Source organism: Artibeus jamaicensis, unplaced genomic scaffold, assembly GCF_021234435.1.
Source record: "Artibeus jamaicensis isolate MK-2021 breed Jamaican fruit bat unplaced genomic scaffold, CSHL_Jam_final contig_76, whole genome shotgun sequence".
Lineage (NCBI taxonomy): Eukaryota > Metazoa > Chordata > Mammalia > Chiroptera > Phyllostomidae > Artibeus > Artibeus jamaicensis.
This window is the reverse complement of record NW_026521954.1, coordinates 14,426,478-14,445,871: the sequence shown is the minus strand read 5'-3', so window position 1 is coordinate 14,445,871 and position 19,394 is coordinate 14,426,478. Positions and strand designations below refer to the sequence as shown.

Genomic DNA, 19,394 nt, shown 5'->3' with positions numbered 1-19,394 from the left:
ATCTGCCCCCCCTTAAATAAAAAGCTCATTATATTTGGTAAAATGAGACGTTACCTCTTTTTCAATATGAGAGGAATCATCTAAGTTATTACTGTAGGATGTGGAGGAAGGAAAGAAGGTCATATGCCAAAAATATGTTATCAAGGCATTAACAGCAACTGTATTAAACCAAGGTCATACCATGAAATAGATAGGGACATATCACTAGGAGTTACAGGGTCTTCCTACTCAGCTCTTTTCCTTGTACATACAACCCTATCTAGCAGCAGGTAGATCTGTGCTTCAGAGCCATCTAATACCACCCAGCTTCGAGACTTTCCTTTAGGGCTGAATGAAGAGCCACGAGCACCTAAATTTCCTAACAGACAATTTGGAGAGGGAGGCCTGATGTCAGCAAAGTAACACCAGGGAAATTACAGACTTCTGTAAGGACAAGGCCTCAGTAAACTGCTCCAGCGCCGGATGATGCAGCAGTAGCCACTACCATGACATATTTAAGTTCACTTTTTCCCACAACCAGAGAAACAAAACAACTAACATAATAAAAACTTGATTGCTATGCCTGTGAAACAATCTCCAAAGGGCAGTTTATAGGAGTTTCCCTTTTCAACAGGCCCCCAAGTTGTGTTACCCTTTGAAGACCCCAGATTGTACATGGACCCAAGCAGATGATCAGAAAGGATTCTTTTCCTACTGTTTTTTAAAATGAAAATCTCTGTCAACTCCTAAGGTATAACTTTCTACCATCCAGCTTAGTAGATCCATTTCCACATAGGACACCTAAAAATAGTCCACACCTAACCTTTTGTGTGGCCGTACAAAGCTACTAATCGGGAACTCCAACTCAGCTCTCTCTTGTGGGTATTTTCAGAAGGTGCCTGATATTTTCTATTATATTATCCTATGTTGAATATTGTATAAAAACATACCCCAAGAGTGGTTTGCTGGGATGTATCTTGCATTGTAACCACTAAATTACCATATTTGAGATTTGTTATTTTGTTTTAAAGTGAATCAAGATGAAACTATGGCTAATAATGTTCTGGCAGGGAAATCAATTTAAATAATTAATGTTCAATAAACCTATTAATTCCACTTACAATAGTATGGTTGTAGAGAGTTTATACTTTAAAGTTACAGTCAAATACATCGATGGAAATGAATAAACATCTACTTTATATCAACATGTAGATAAATCCCATAAATAATGTGAAGCAAAAGAAGCCAGACACACCAACAAAAGCCCATGCCTTATTATCCTATTCTTCATATAAATAAGTAAAGAGACAGATATATTTAATATATGCACCTGGAAGTCAGGACAGAGGCTGGCTCTGGTGGTGGCTGAGAGCTGGAGGCATGGTCCGGGGAACAGGGTTTCAGAAAGTTAGTTTTGGTTTATTTCTTGCTGTTGGTGCTTCTTACATGGGTTATGATCAGTTAGTGAAAATTCATAGAGCTAAGCCCTTATAATATATGTACTTTTCAGTATTCATATTATACTTAGATCAAAATTCCAAAGTTCATAGCAAAGAGAAAGGAGTTTCCCCTATATTATAACATTTTAAAGTCTGCTACCTTTCTGTTAAAAAAATTCTTAATGTTCAGCTTATCTTCCTAAAGAAACTATGAAACCACACAGACAAAGAGCAGTGGAGCAGGAATCAAAGGGCCCACAGTTCAGGTTGGTTGATTTGACCTTGGACATGGCCATTTCAACGTTCTAGATCTAGTTTCTCTTCTATCAAAGGTGGGATAGGATTAGGAGTTCTCCCAATGTATTTGAATATGAAGCCTCAAATCCTTTTCTGAGAAAATGGCAACGTAGATACCTATTTGACCTGGTTGGTATTAGGGTTAAATGAGATACAGCTGAGCCCAGTATTGGTCTATATTAAGTACTCAGTAACATTACCTGTTATTCACATGCAAATACTTAAAACTCAATTTAACTCCAAACAACAGTAGGGTAAATGCTTAAGTCTGCCTTCTGCCTGGCTTCCTCATGTCAGAAGAACACAAAGTATGTGATAAATAATTTTATTTTTCTGAAATAAGGCAAGGAAAATAAATGTCCTGAAATTAAAATTAAAATGTAAATAAATAAAAACAGATGCAGGCACAGTGCAGAACCGACTTTCTTCCAAAGTCCTGCATTAAGCTGACGCTGGGGGGCGCACACAGGATCCTCACGAGAGCTGCCGCGGGCGGAGCGTCTAGGTTTCTCACACGCCCGGAAGAAACGTAAACCCACCCTGAGCTAGTCCCGACCTGGCTCTCCCTCCAAAGTGACCCGAAGTAGCAAGTGCGGAACACAGATCTTGGTTCCACTGTGCCGGCCCCAGAAGGTATTGGAGCCAAAAACCTCTCAAGAGTCTCTCTGTTAAGAAACAGGACATCCGCACGGTGTATGAAAACTGACAAGGGATCATGAGTTTGCAAATGCAAGGAGAACCACTGAGCATCAAATCGTGCTTTAAAATGCGATGTATATGGGGGAAGAACGAGAAACAAAGCAACAGGAGCAAAACAGTCAGTATGAAGTCAGTTTCGCCACCAGCGGCCTACAAACCACATTGCCTTAGCATTCATGCTCTTCTCGCAAATTTGTGAGTAATCATACCATCACATGTTAAACCGATAAAACGGCATAAAGGGTATGTTATAGTTTGTCTTGGCTATTTAGGGAATTTTTTGCAAGTAATTTTTTGTGTAATGACACACTGACAAGTTGGTTGGCACATAAGTTGAAAACTGTGCTGTCCAATAGGGCAGCTGCTACCCACCTGTGACTGCCGAGCCCTTGAAATGCGTCTAGTCAACACTGAGATGGACAATAAATGGAAAATGCACATGGGACTGCAAAACCTTAGCATGAAAAATCAAATTAAAATATTGCAAGAGTAATTTGTATTGATTACATGTTGGTATAATAGTTGGAATACGTTGGGAAAAATAAGTACATTGTTAAAATTAAATTTACCTTTTCTAAATGTGGCAGCTGGAAAATATAAGTTCCATGAGTCATCTGTATAATCATCCAATTTGACAGTTCTGGTTTAAAGTTTGGCACTTGCCCTCAACTGAGTGGTATTGTGCATGCAATTTAAAAACCGAATTACAGAATCGGGAAATTTCAGGGGGAAAAACAAGGGTATTAGAGCAGGGCCTGAGCAATGCACAACTCCAGGGGGCACCCCTTTCATCCCAGCCCATGAAAAGTGATCCTTGGAATCTTTACTGTGTCGGGCTTATGCAACCCTGTGTTAAAAGCTGTATGACCCGCCCTCGCTCTACAATCAGGAATCCCTTCTAGAGCATCCCTGATACAACCCCATACATCTTGTCAACACCTTCCGCACATTTTCCAAACATATACATAGTAATGAGATGCAAATTTATAAAGTGAGGTTTACCCGGTCCTCCAGATTAAGAGGGCAGAAAATAGAGCCGATCCTGTTATAAAACCCTGATGGAATGCAAAAGAAAGCCAGAGCAGCACAGAGCATGTGAAGTCTGAGATACATACGGGGATGCAGTGTCCCCGGCAGGGCTGTTCTCTTCCTGGAGACCAGAGGCATTTTTCAGAGGGTAACATTCACTTTAATTACAAAATGCACCCGCCTCTCTCTTCCAAGGGAGAAAAGCCTGTTGTTGCATCTATAATGTAGCTTTAGTTTTTGATGCCAAAAATGATTCAGTAAACACAGTTATGTTATGGTATACTATTTCTTGTTCAGCACTCAAATTAATCTCAAGGCAGTGCTGGCATTAATTCAATTTGATGCCTGGATTTAGGATTTCACATAGGTGCCTTCATCTAATCCTTCTTCACGACTAATAAAATCTTAATTCATGGTAATATATTTATTTCTATTTCAGTTCATGTTAAGGAGTACAGTGCTGTACAGAAAACTAATTAATATCAATCATATATTACAACACTTTTAATGGTTCAGAGGAAAAATCTCACACTGGGGGAAAGGTTAGGTGAACCAGGGGGTCTTAGCCCATTCCATTTACTCTACTTTTAGGGTTTGAGAAAAAGATACCAAACATCACTGGAAATACTAATTTAATTGCCGGTGCACATCATGGGATGGCTGGGAATTAAAATCACTGGTGCTGATCCCTAATAGGACATTGATCTGATGCGGCCCAAGAATATAATTTACATTCTCAGAGACTCTGTTTTCCACCTATTTTGTCTAACCACATAATTTGCAAGTTGGTAAAGATATTCAAATTCAGATGCATGGCACTATTAAAATAATGAACAACTTCACTAATAGCAAGCTTTCTGCAATTGTTGGCAACAATTTTAGTTTCGTGTTTCATTTTGGTTTTTAGTGGTTCTTATTTTTATTTCTAAATGATAGTCGACATAATATTACATTAGGTTCCGGTGCACAGATTAGACATGTATATCTAATGAAATGATCACTGTAGTAAGTCTAGCAACCATCTGTCACCATACAGAGTTCCTGCAATAGTGACTCTATTTCCTATGCTGTCTATTATTGTATATCCTCGTGACTTATTTTATAACAGGCAGTTTGCACCTCTTAATCCCCTTCACCTTTTTCGCCCATCTATTTTTATGTAATGTTTGCGTAACGTTGATAGCATCATATTTCCTGGGACTGGACATATAGTCAGTGTGATAGTTCAAGCCTGAGTCCCTTAACTGTGATACCAATGGTGCCCCCTAGACTTATGCAACACAGCAGCAGGCTCCACATTCCTTCAGAGAACTTTGTTTCAAAGGCCTAATTCTCCACTAGGCACAAAGAACTGGAGCAGTGGGTTACACAACTATTTGAAAATCTTTAATAATAATAATAATAATAATAATAAACAATGTGTTAGGTCCCTTAAAATGCACCGTCATAATATCCAGTTTTGCCAAATGAAGCATTAGGCATTTCATTCACTCTGTAACCATTTCTCCACACTGACAACACTATCAGGGAAAAAAAGATAGGTACATACTATTTTTAGAAAACCTTCAAATCTGCAATGTGTTCTTTAAAATCCTGATCATTAGCAGTAAAACAAAAGCCAGAACACCAGCAACATACCGGCTTCTGGGTGCAGAGATAACGCCTCTTAATACTCACTTTCCAAACCAGATCCATGGACGAGAACCTCCGAGATGTGGCTCATTCATTTTAATGCAGTGTGAATACTTGTGTGCAAGCTGAGGGAACACTCACGATGGGGGCTTCCACAGGCTACTTTTTAATTCACTAGGGCATGGTGACGTGGGAGGGCACCTGGAAGTCACTAGTCAATGAACTCCGCCATAGGGCTCAAATCTGAAACCCGATCTGAGCCAGATACGGACGTAAGAGCAAATACATACAGTATCATGTGCTTTCCAACAGCCCCGTGTCTCGAGGGAGCTTTCTGACATCAGCAGTTAGACAGGTGGTTCCCTTTCCAACTGCGGAAAATAAAACCCTACCACAGAGGGAGTAAGTAAATATAACTGTACTGTAATTTTTCCTTGGTGCACTTTCCCTGTGATTTCTATCCTGTGATGATACTTTATCCAATGAACCCTTTCAGAGAATCCTTCCAGGTTAATAACCAACTCAACATTTGCAAACTGGCTGAAACTGCATAAAAGACCCTGGTAGCTCCCTCTGTTCGCTGCCCCACTTGGTAGAACTGGGGTTTTCCTCCTCTCATTTACTCAGAATAGATTGTCAATCGGCTGCCCAAACCTCTGCTGGAATATGTCATCCTTTGTCCTCTGTTACTAACACAACCCAACAAAATGACAGGCGGGAGTCAGACCACGTTAAAATCACATGCATAGTGCGGGTCAATACCAATCCTATCCAGTTTGAGTCTGAGAACTAAAATCAGCTGAGATGTACTAAGCCCTTTGTGGTCACAACTATTTGCTTTTGCACTTAAGCATTCCTAGCAGAAGGGCACCCCCTAACATGTGTCTAAAATTACTTAATTCAACTTCCATTTCCCTTTCTGAACATAGATACTTTTACACTCTGACAGCCACTGGCTCTTAAAGCATTCTCCTTTTTGTTGTATCTCCTTAGAAACACAAATCTCGTTCCCTGGCAGCGGCGGCTCTCAGGGCTGCACCACATGCCCAAACTAGTCCTCCCTTGCAGCTTTAACTCACAGGAAGTGGCATGAAAGGAGGTCAGCCCTTCTCCTAAAAAACACTCTGAGTTCGTTTTGACTTCAGAATCTATTTTGGAAAGCCACACTCCCCGCTACATGAAGCGCTGCTTCCCATTTTGAAAATCTGGCTGTCACTGGGGACAACTTTATGGAATGGTCTGCGAAGGGCCCCATGCAGGGCGATGAGCACAGAGTCAACTCCTGGTTGTGATTTGCTTTGAGAATTCGGGAAACTCCGTGAGCCAGGGGAGTTACTAAACGCCATCCGCTCCTCACCCCCTAAAACAACTCTTTCATTTGAAAGCCACCCATGGCATGCACACATGTGAGAGCTTTTCTTCCTTGAGATGTTCATTGAATGCTTAACTCAATAATGCCATCTTAATCCTGACAGTTTCCATGGTAACCCACCACTGTAATAAACAAGTCTGAAGACTGGGAAATGAAGCACGGTATTCCTTTTTTTTCCTATGCTCCTCCACCTTTCAAAGAACAGGGTCTTCTCTACAACTCTAAAGTTTATAGTTTATAGTTCTTTGAGCTAGAGCAAAAATAATAGCCTTAAAGAGATGATATCCAGCGTTCAGTGGATCTGTGCCCTGTGACAAGCACTGTGCTGAGTACTGATGTCGATGATTCCACTTAAATCTCACACTGACAGGAAGAGCAAGTACTAATATGTTGATTCTGGGGACAAGCTTGCTGAAGCTTAGAGAGTTTGAGTAACTTTTCTAAAGACAAAAATCCAGTATATGGAGAGCCCAGGCCTTGAAGTCAGTGTTGTCCGTCTCCAGACATTTTTCTTTTAATGATTAGGCTGAGCAGGAAAAAAAATGGCATTTTTGTTTGTTTCTAAGAGTCACATAACTTTGACATTTAAGCATCGCTCCACAAATCAGAAGGGAACCACAGCTTTATGTTCGGAAGGAAAGTAAAAGCACCACACACATCCAGCTCCAACCACCAGGGAAGGCAGGGCGAGCCAGGATTCCACAGGCACACAGCCAGCATGTGGCCCTACTCTGTGGTCAAAGGGAGCTGAACGACAGTGTCTGTAAACGTGACCTGGTGTCTCATTGAAAAGGATGCATATTTCCTTGTGAATCAACTTCTACAGTTAACTTGGGGCATCTGATTCAGATCACTAAGAGCACCCTCAAGGGAGAAGGAGCCTTTACTACATTGTCGCCCTTTCCCCTAAGCAAAATTAAGACTCTTTGAAGACAGCAATTGCAAATAATGGCCATATGAGAACACATCTTAGGACCACATGGCAAACCATATTACAAGGAGGTTTTCCATGCCATACACGTGTTTCCATGCAAGTCTATGCCATAAAGTCCATTCGGTGTCTTTATCTTACTATAGAAAACAATTCAGCAATACATTTCAACCTTGACTGTTAACACCAATAATTGCATCAATTTCCAATATATATATTTTAGCTTTTGCTTGGGAGTGTGGTCAAATACAAAATTGTTCCATGAGTTAGAGTCATTTAAAACTCATTATAGTACCAGCTTCAGGAAGGGGGGCTAAATTGTATGGTTTTCTAATCTACTCTGATTTAGGAAATATATATAAACCAAAGTCCATTGCATGTACTTAAAGAGCATGTAAGCTTGGAAAACACTATGGCTCTTGTTTGGAAATGATTATTAGGAAGGTCCAAAATACTTAGGTCGCCTGGTAAACTGGAAGGCCTCCATTTAATGGGGCAGGTTCCAAAGTAAATGACCCAGAATAGAAAGTCAGAATAAACTGCCTTCTTTGATACCCTCATACCTTTGGGAGCCTAGAAGAACACAAACAAACTGGGACGGTCTGTGGCCATGTTAACTCTGATAGCCCCATGACCCCTAATGACACCACACCTCAAAAATGTCAAAGCTACACACTACAGCTGAATAGGAATGAGAGCTGCATGCTTTGGAATATGTGACACCAAGGTCTGGTCTGAAGGTAGTGATTTTTTTTAAAAAGAAACTTTCTCAAAGAGCATTAAACCAAGTCCACTTTCATGATCCTTTTCCAGGTATGCAAATTATGCTACCAGGAACAAACACTTCGAAAGAGAATCGGAACTCAGATGAATGCAGAATATACCGGCTATGGAGCTCATGCACCCAGCAAAGAGTACCAAGAACATGAACGCAAATGTGAATTAACTTCAGTACAGTCTACCACGATACCACAATATAGCAGCACTGCCACTTAATTTCTCTGAGTCTTCATGTTTCCACCTAGGGAACAAGGACAATTCCTACCCCACAGGCTTATCATGGGGATTCAACAGGATGAGCTGCAGAGACATAGGGGAGGGGCCGGCACAGTGCCTGGCATACGGCGGGCACTGCACCTACTGCCTTCCTTGGTCAGGTTCCTCGGCTTCAACTATTTCTCTGTTCTTGCAACCTTTCCTCTCCCTCTTTTCCTGGAGGGTTTTAAAAATACATGCAATAAGATGTCTATGCCTCTCATCCCATGGAGTGGACAGTGAGACTGACGAAGACACGGACGTGTATGGGAACCAGGGCCCACACGTCCCTCTCTGTGGGTGCCTTGCCCACAGACCGAGGGGGAAAGATGACTGGCATCTCTGCTTGGAGCATAAAGTGACATTCAGTGCAATGTGCAAGAGAAGCATTTTATTTATTTATTTGTTTGTTTGTTTATTACCGAATTTATCAGAGTGACACTGGTTGATAGAATTATACAGGTTGCAAGTGTACATTTCTATAATATATCATCTGCATACTGTATTGTGTGTTCACCACCCAAAATCAAGTCTCTTTCTGTCACCATTCATCCCCCTTTACCCTCCTCTACCTCCCCCACTTCCATGTCCCTCTTGTAGTCACCATTCTGTTGTCCATGGTTGGCGGTTTTCTTTATTTACTTACTTTGCTTAATCCCATCACGTTTGTTCACCCAGCCCCCCAGCCCTCCCCACCGCTGACAGCTGTCAGTCTGTTCTCCATATCAAAGTCTGTTTCTATTTTAATCGTTTATTTTGTTCATCAGAGTCCACTATAAGTGAAATCATATTAAAGATCAAAGGTTTGTGTGGAAATAAATTTTGAAAACTTTAAGATGAAACAAAATTGATATTTGGATGTACAGCTAATGCTTAGACATTGCAAGTATGGGCAGACTGTAAGGCAAGCCGAAGTGAAAATCACCACCAAATGTCACTTCCTTGAAGGAACCAGGGACGGACCCTGTCTACATTTGTCTTCAGGTTTTTAAAGGAAAAACTATTAAGGGCTAAATATTAAAAAATTCAAAACTCTGAAAACTCAAATATAGGTGAAGTGCAGTGATTTCGGTCCCGGGAAAAAAAACCCTAAAGATTACTTTATGCATCAAATGCACCAAAGCTTTCTCTGAATATTAGCATCATAAAACTACTCTAGAAATGCCCGGAGTTTAAAATAAGTAAAACAAACTCAGGGCATTGGGGATAAGAAATGTATTCTCAGAATCCATATATCATTTTTTAAAGATGTTGTTTATTTATTTTTAAACAGAGGGGAAAGGAGGGAGAAAGAAAGGGAGAGAAACATCAATGTGTGGTTGCCTCTCATGTGCCCCTTACTGGGGACCTGGCCTGCAACCCACGCATGTGCCCTGACTGGGGATTGAACCGATGACCCTTTGGATCGCAGGCCCATCCTCAATCCACTGAGCTACACCAGCCAGGGCCCATATATCATTTTTTAAAAATATGATCAGTAGTTACCACCGCTTGAAAGGGGAACAGGGAAGAGCAAAGAAAACAGCATACTGCTTGGAAAATCATCCACAAAGAATCCATCTCTTAATTCATGTCTACAGTTGTTATTTATAGCCTCAGACAGTAACTTTAGACTTGTCAGAGGGTGTGAAATGGGCTTCCTTCCCTACATGAGCTCTCCGTGAATAATAATCCTTCACTGTCTTCCTACCTTGGAAAGGTAGTGAAAGTCTATTCTACAACAGAAAAAGAAAACTAAAAACCCTGCTAAGAGGCTACACCCATGGCCAAAGAACAACTTTAGCCCCATGATGCCCTGGCAGCAGGACAGACACACAGCACATATCTCAATGCCCCTTGCCATATGTGTGGGAATACATGTACCTACCTGCAAATGGGTAGAATTTAAAAGGGGAAACGGCCAGCCATTTCAAGCCACTCAGTCACTAAGAATCTGCTTCGCTCCCGAAGATGGCCCAGCATGTGCTGGGTGCTTAACTTGGGTGAGATTTTTTTTAATACCTTTCTGTCCTGAAAGGGCTTATGGTCTAAGAGTGAGTGAGTGGAAGGTCAGGCTCACAACCAATCTACATAGCCACATGTGAACACAATAACAGCAAGTGTTCAGGGAGAAGAAGTGGGGATCAGTTAGGGGCTAGAAAATAGATCTAATTAACCTTGTAAAGCCTAGAATGAGCATGCCCGTCAGCCTCTACACAAACTTTTAGAGGCCCCTGCCCCCCCTGTAATTCAAAATAGAAATTAGACTTATTACTAAATGATGCCTTGTAGAGAAGGCCCATAGAGGTCTAATCATTGTCATAATAGTGGCTTTCATGATTACTTTAAAGAATCACATGTAATAGTCTTTCAAAGAGAAACTTCTGGTGCTTCTGCATGGGTGTCTTGCTTTGCTGGGCACCCCACTCACTAGTATTGGGTAATACTGTGGGGGTGCCAACACACAAATAAAAGAAAACAGAGATGTGTTTTGCCAGGACCTTCCCATCCATTCATAAACCCTTCAATAAAAGTCCTGTGATCTGGAATAAAGACTTGTAAGAGGCATACTTGGCTGGAAAAGAGCATGTGGATTTCTCTAGCTTTTAGGGTGCCTGCTGGGCTCCAAGAAGGCATAAAGAGAGAAGGAGAAAGGATAATGAGGGAGAGACAGCCTTCTCTTTGAAATAAGACCAAAGTGGGGGAAGAATCAGGCTCCGACACTTCCCAATTCTTTGAAATGGGTCAAGATATGTGGGCTTCTGCGAAACAGAGATGATACCACTGTCTTCCTGGAGAACATAAGGATCAGACACCTAGATAGGCACCTGGTAGATATTTGCTAAATGCTAGTGCCCCTCAATAGTAAGGGCACTAGAAAATAAAAAGCCGTAGTGACAAATGATGAATCATACAAGGTCCAGTGTGAGCTGCTAAGGGAAATACAAAGAAATATAAAAGGTACTGAGAACCGAGCCTTGGCTCTCGGCCAGGTGGTGAAATGCAGTTGCTCATGTGATCTTATTGAAGAACTGTCTCTAACCCACAAAATTCCAGTAAGTCACTACAAGTCAAGAAATACTAAATCAAAAAGAGTTTAGAATGGACAAGTGGATTTTTAAATATAGAATTGAATGTAGGATGTCTGTCATGTACCTACTAGTGTTCTAAGTGCTTTATATGTATTATCTTGATGATATGGGAACTATGGGTGTCATCTCCCACTTTTTTCCCAGATGGAGAAACAGACCCAGAGGGTTACTTAACCAAAGCTGCCCATCTAATACGTGGTAATGTTGACACTTGAACCTGGGCAGCCTGGCTCTAGAGTGCATATCTTAACCCTTCCACTAAACCACTACTTTCTACCACCTGCCCCGGTTTTAAGTCTCTAGTAATGAAACTTGTATGAAACACTAAAGCTACACAGTTGAAGAAGAGCTGGCCTCACAGCTTCAGGCTGATGAGGAGAATAGGATCTCTGCGTCTGGAGCCACAAGGAAATCAACAGGACATCATGAATGAAACACAGAGAACAGAGAAACCAACCCAGGCTGCCTAGAAGAGAGTGGGGAAGGAGACGCGGTCATTCTCAGGACAGAACCCTCCTCCCACCTCTTCACATTTGAGACCATTCTGTGTGTGAGTAGCACAGTGTGGGGCATGCTCAGTAAAAATAACTGCCTTTGTCATCTGTGGACTAATAAGATAATGATATTTTGCACTGTCACAACTATGAATGATATATAATCTATCCTCCAAGGAGTTCACAGTCTTGTGGGGACACAGACACCGATTTGGTTCTAACATGAGGTCAGGTGCTTTGTGGAGACAATGATGAGATGCGTGATAGACAACCAGAGTCCTGATACAGTCATACAACAGGTTCTGAGAGCTACCTGATGGTCTTCCTCTGACCAAATCTGCTGTTAACTGTTGATAAACTGAGATACGTGACTGTGCATTTCACCAAGAACCACATGTTAAACTGCAATCAGTTAATAACTTTCCAATTGGACAAGAAAGAGACAGTGTCCAGCATAAACTAGAAAAAATATGATTTGTAAATACAAATTCCATCAATAAATATGCACTAAAATGTATATTGGTGGATTTCAAAAGATAGTTCAGGAGATGCATGTCCCCAGCTATGAGCAATTATAAACTGAATCATCTGAAAATGGAAAGAAACTAAAAAGAAGTCATTAGTATTAGATTGAAAAGAAACCCAGTATGAGAAACTACTATTTTATGCAGGAAAATGTCTTAGAAAAGGTTTTAAGGCAGGAGGAGGAGGGTTGTGGCGAGTGAAACAGAGAGAAAGAGTTACAGAGGAAGGGATGGCATTTTCCAAAGCAGGGTCTCCATTGTGTTTGGCTTTCTTGGCCAGGCTGAGGGGCAGCATAGTACAGAGCAGGGCCTCACACCCTGGACTCTGACACTGACCTTGGCTCTTAGCCATATGGCCTGAGTAAAGGTGTGAAGGAGCTCTCTGCTTAGTTTGTTTATCTGTAAAATAGGGCTTATTGTGCGTACTTTTAAAGGTCTTATGAGGATCCTCTAACGATCATAAAATATAATGCATCTAATTGTTTATGTGCAACCTTGGCTAAGCTATGGTGGCCAGTGGTTCATTCACCCACTAGTATGCACTCCTGTGAAGATCTTTTGTCGATGTAATTAAAATCGACAATCAGTTGATTTTAAGTAAGGCAAATATCTCTTCATAATGTACATGGGCCTTGTCCAGTTGAAGGCCATAAGACCAAACACTGAGGTTGCCCTAAGAAGAAAGAACTCTTCCTCAAGACTGAAACCTAGAAGTCTTGTCTGAGCCTCTAGCCTGCTACCCTGATATAGATATAGATAAAGACATAGGTATAGAAATAAGTATAGCTATAGACACAGAAGTATAGGTGTAGGAATAAGTATACATATACATATATAGATATAGAAATAAATATATAGAGATACATTGTTCCCCTGCTTCCCTGGAGAACCCTAAGTAATACGACATTTTCAATGCATCGAATGCTCACTATGTGCTGCCCGTACTCCAGGCATTTTAATAACTTTAATTCTTAAATTCATTCATATTCTCATATTCTCTCTCTCTCTCTACCCCCAAGTAATATACAAACATATAGAATGTAAGCCCTTCTCCAGTAGTAGATCAACTGATGAAATGTGTAAAAGCCCACTAATGTAATTTTTAATGTAATTTTAAAAGCAAATTTAGGACTCTTAGAGAAAAGGAAATGCAAATCAAAGAATATAATCTAACATAGTGACCGAACAACTTAATACAATGAATGTGCTAAAAACAAATAAATGCTAGAATTCCATAGGTATGCAAAGGAAGCAGAAATTTTTTTCCTATTACTTTGTATCAACCCAAGCTACTTTACTTCTGAGCTAAGAGGACGTCATGAACAAGGCACCTATTCATTCACCCATCTCTACACTCGCCCATTCACAAAATACGCATGGAGGGCTGCCCACGGCACAGGCTGGGCTGGCCCGAGGACTGTGAAGACGAATAAAGAAGACAATAGTCCTCCCTCCTCCCTGTGAAGCACTATAGGCTAGCAAGTGCGCAGAGGAATAAACAAGTATAATTATATTAATAGAATGGCCTAAAGTAATGCAGAAGGTGCTGGGGAGGCTCAGAGAATGGACAACTAATCTCTTCTGGAAGGAATTCACTCATTCATGTGTTCATTTCTTACGTGAAACTTTAGTAGGTGAACTGCGTGCCAAGCACCATGCTGTGTCCTGGGAATGAATACTCACTATTGTCTTGTCCTATCCTTACACGTGGAAAATAACCAAAGAGAAGTAGTGCTAACATGCGTGAAAGATAGATCTTCAAAATTACATTTAAAGACAAAGCTCTCTCTTTTTGGTGACTAAGGCCTGTACACTATGTTAACTGCAGGTCGATACCTGGGATGTCAGTCAATACCAGTGTTTCCAAGCCACTAATGCGAGCTTTACAAAGTGTCGTTTCTCAAGATCTCACTGCTTGAAGTGTGAGCACAGCCGCAGAAGATGCTAATATAAATCTCACGTTATTGATAAATAGCATGACTCTGTCATTTATTAACAGCAACTATATATTGCAACAATTTCTAAATGAAGCCTTATAAATAACTGAAGTTTTAATTACTCGAGAAGACTACAGCATCCATCAACACTCATGGCACCTGCTAAGTATCACCATGGTCCTAGAAAGTTACACTGTCCCTCAAAAGGGTTACAGCAACGAAAGAGTCACGATTTTGTATCCTAAAAGAAAAGGACTGATTCTATCCAGAAAAGACAAATCTAGACCTTCATGGAACTGAAAATCAGGACAGGGGTTAGGGAGTGGTGTACCCTGGGAGGAAGCAATAAGGAAAAGGAAGAGTCCCATGTCAAATCAGAGATGAGACTGCTCAGTAGAGATTCCTTTGGTCTAAAAGAAAATGGGCTGGCTGGTTTCTTTTGTTCTTTTCATTAACTCCACTCTTTTTTTTTTAATGTTTAAAATGTATATCCTATCTATGACCAAAAATGAAATTACTGATTACATACAAAGTTAGACACATGAAACAAGACAATAAAAATAAAAATCTGATCAAATCAAGTTAAAAGGAAGAAGGAAATAAATGCTGGTATATATTTGAAATGCACTATGGTTTGGAACTGAGTTTTGAATTGAGCTTTTAGAATTTGTGTTCCCTAGCTGTTTAGACAAAAAAAAAATCAAGATGAGTTGAATTAAATACACGTTCATTATCCAACACAAGGGAGCAGGATGTCTCTGACCTCTCTAGTCAGTCATAAGCCCACCCACTTCTGGGACCCAGCCAAAGTCACCCTGTTCCTTCAATGTTTTCCTTCAAAACATTCATTAATTTTCTAAATTTTATATCTTTTGCTTATTTTCTGTTTCCTGGTTCATGAGACCAGGAGTCTCATGTTTTTGTTTGCTATTTTATCGTGTGTTCCTGAGAGTACTCCCTGGTACACATAATATGTATATGCATTTTTTTTCCTGGAGTCCAGAGTAATTTTGTCCTCAATCCTGAGCTTCAGAATAAATTTATCATGTAGCTGCTTCAATAAACTACATGAGGCTATGAGGCTATGTTGAAGTGGGGAGATAATGAACATGACAAGCATAAAATAAAAGGCACATGCAAATATGTAGTGACAAGGGAACTAAGGTTGGAGCCAGAAGATCTGAGTTCAACTACCAAGGCCACCTCCTCACGCCATGTGCCTCCCATCAGGCAGCTCGGCATAATTGTGAAGCACACAAGACGCTGGAGTTTAGCAACCTGGTTTTAAATCCTCGCTCTAAAAGCTCACAAGCTGTGTGACCTTTGACAATTTACTTAGCTTCTCTGTGCCTTAGTTTCTTCTTCTGTCGAACGTGGATAATGACAGTATAGTCAAAGGATTACCAGGATAAGTAAATGAATTAATATATGTAAATCAATCAGAATGTTGCCTCACACATAGAAAAGCTGAGTATTGGCAGTTAAGTTGAACTTGTGACCCTCATTTATAAAACATGGATAATGACTACCTGTGGTATAATCATAAGGATCAAGTGATCTTAATACATGTTAATGTGCTTACATTTTTAATAGATGACTTGTTTTTTAATTTCAGGATGGTGTATGTTCATTGTCAGTTTTTCAGAAAAACGGAGAGAGTTAGAAATCCTTTATATCTCAGCAAACAGTGACAACTACTATTAGCATTTTCTTATATAAATATCCAGGTTTCTTTTCATGCTATATCAACACAAAGACATGTGTTCGTAAAAATGTAATTTTAACAGAGTTAGACACATATAATACACTGCTCAGAAATCTCCTTTTTAAAAACTTATCCTGGGTGTTTTTTCACCAAATAAAGATCTACTTCCTTCTATGAAACAGCTGCCCAGCATGTTATCGCGTGAAAGCGCCTTGATTTGTTTAGCCAATACTCCATTGGCAGCCAGGTTGTTTCCCATGTGTGAAAGTGCTTCATAAACTACAACATAATATACAAACGTTAGCTCTCATCACCATTATTTTAAAATAAATATGTAGATATTACCATTAAATTCCTCAGAGGTCTTTCACTTTTTCTTTAACCCTTTAGGAATGATGCTTCAATGCAACTGTATGCTCACCATCATTCAAAATGCATGGCATTTAGGGATCCCGTATGTGAACAGGAGAAAACACAGCAACGCCTAAATCAGACCAAGGGGAGGCGGCGGGATTATTCCCAGGAGCCCATCGCAGCACAAAGACTCTGCACTTTCTCCAGGCATGTGCCACCTCACTCATATTCCTTTCTTCACTCACATCCACTCACACGTAGGCTGGCATCACTCACTGATTGCTGCCTTTTCAGAATGCACCCTTGGCTTCAGAATCTTTATTGACAATGAACTCCCAATAACCATTATGAAATAATCAGAACAGGCAGGAGAGATGAAATGTATTTGTTAACCCCACATTGATGACCTAAATAATTAAAAAGGGATTACCTCCAACTATGTGCTGAGTGGCTACCATGTGAGGTAGCCATGTTGGAAGTGGCAGATTTTGCAGCTATATTAATTGACACCACTGTCCCACATATATTCTGGGTTCCGGGAGATTTGAAAACATGCCTCTGTCCTTCTCTGTAGCCTCACCCTTGCCTAGTAAAATGCCACATAAGAATAGCAGATAGTTAATATTGTTCACTTGTGGAGAGCAGTTGAAGTAACTGAAGACCTTGATCTCATTATTTTACAATCTCATTGATGAATAACTGAAGTTAAAAGTGCCGATGCGGTCTTTGAAAATAAAACCTGCGATACCATTTGTGGTAGGGTGGAGTTGGATTGAGCACCCAGTTGCATGAAAACAAGTGATTTTGAATTGCTCGTCTTTTCTTTTTACAATAAATTTTCTCTAGGAATTAATGTGGTGACTTAGAGAAAGTGCATGTGGCAGGACGCAGAGGGCTCTGCTGATACCAGTTTTGCAGGAGGAGGTGGCTTGTTCATTGAGATATATTGCAGATTTACTTCCTCCTGGCACAGGTCCCAGCATGAGCTGAACGGGTTCAGCTTATAAAACTCTGGCCTTTCACCTCTTCGAGGCTACAATTAACTACTCTATGAACTTCGTTCATTAGACAAATATCCATCGGATAGCCAATAGGTACTCCACAATCAGTAAGCATTAGATTTGGGAGAGTCCAAATAAATAATAATTTAAATTCAAATAGATTATATGTAAACATTTTAGGTCTCTCACAATGGATCATCATGACAATTATTTTTCATGACTATCAAAGGCAGGGCTCATATATTTTTATTTCCTGGTATTAAAATCACTCTAACCAGGAAGATCTTTTTATCCCAACATGAAAATTAGCAAATAGATTCCATCATCTCCTGTTTCAACTATTTTATAATGGCTACCAGGAATTCATTGTTAAAACAGATTCAACCATGCTTGAACTCTAAAGGAAATTCTGCAATCAACAAGTGATGTCTGCCATGAATGAAGAGTTGACCGAGTGTTCTGTGTGTCAAAGAGTTGCCATTCCTCTATCTTGTATGTCATCCCGACTCTGCTCCTTTGTCTTCTTCTGGTCTCTGAATAACTCTTTTTTTACTGGTGCTTCATCAGTCATTTGAGGACCCATTTATTTTATAAACCATAACCCAACAGGGTTAATATTGAACACTGCATCCAATCACCCTTGACCATCTAACACTGGATTTCACCCTTCTCCAGTTTCTTCATTTTGGATTTGTCTTAGTTTTTAAAATAAAATCAGAATGCTCCTTGAGGGCAGCAACCTTTTACCTTCCTTCTTTTTAGCCTCTGCCACACACTGCCAGCTATGACAAATGTGCTCAACAAATACTTCACATACAATTGCATGGAGAAAGGACCTGTCTCAGGGCACTAACAACCTGGCTTCATGCACAAGGTCTCCATTGGCCACGTGCATACTTTATATAAATTCATGGAACTATCTTGGGTCTTAGTTTCCCCATTTCTAAAACAGAGATGTGGCCATAGAAAATCTCTAATATCCCAAATCAACCTAGCATTCAATGCTTCTACGTATCTTAGAAGATAGTGTTTCAAAGAGGACTTCTGCAGCTTGAAATATCTCTTTTCATCTAATAAAATACGTTTTTTCTTTGATAAAGACGTGAATTGTGGATCTTCTTAAGAGGCAGCTCAGTTTTTACTCTCTCTCTACTATAAGTTCCCAGTAAATGAATGCTGATTCTCTCCTCTCGCTTCAGCCCTTAACAAAAGCCTACTCTCTTACTACTAGAAAATAGGATTTGAGTGATGGCCCTTACACTAATTGGTCAGGAGCTCTCGATAAAATATTGTTATTGACAGAATGTTCTCCCTGTTCATGTGCTGATACAGTAGCTTAGCAGACACAGAAAGAGTAAATGGAGGACAAAGGAAATCTACCTTAAACTTGGGTAGAAGAATTGAGTCAGCATTGTGGTGTTCTTGCTAATAAGAGACCTTGCTAAAAGAATATAGCAGACGCCACAATATTTAACAAGACAATGGGAACAGGAGAGTAAGAATCAGCAGTGGTGGGTGAGAGGTTAAGAAAAGAGAGAAGATCAACTTTGGCCAATGTGGGGTTGGAGCATCGTCTGTAAACTAAAAGGTCAGGGATTCAATCCAGATCTGGGCATGTACCTGGGTTGCAGGTTCAGTTCCCGGTTGAGGTGCCTGTGAGAGACAACAAATCAATCTTTCTCTCCTTCTCCCCCCTCTCTAAAATCAATAAGCATGTCCTCAGGTAAGGATAACAGGGGCAGGGGGGAGAGATCCAAAAGCTTGACTTGCTTTGTTTGACCCTTGAGGTCTGCACAGAATCAAATGTAAATGAAATAATTTAGAGACTATAATTTTTAACTCAGCCAGAAGAGTATGCATAAAGAAATCCCATCACAATCTGTCAAAAACTATCT

The 19,394-nt window shown here is 40.3% G+C and overlaps 1 protein-coding gene across 1 annotated transcript in view; it reads right to left on the bottom strand.

Moving 5' to 3' along the window:
- The window catches only part of PPARGC1A (PPARG coactivator 1 alpha), a 111,886-nt gene extending 106,701 nt beyond the window's left edge, over nt 1-5,185 (bottom strand). The window contains exon 1 of the mRNA XM_053672319.1: nt 5,121-5,185. Within this exon, the coding sequence (XP_053528294.1) occupies nt 5,121-5,138 (18 nt within the window). The 5' untranslated portion in view covers nt 5,139-5,185. The remainder of the gene's footprint in view (nt 1-5,120) is intronic.
- Between the last annotated feature and the right edge of the window lie 14,209 nt (nt 5,186-19,394).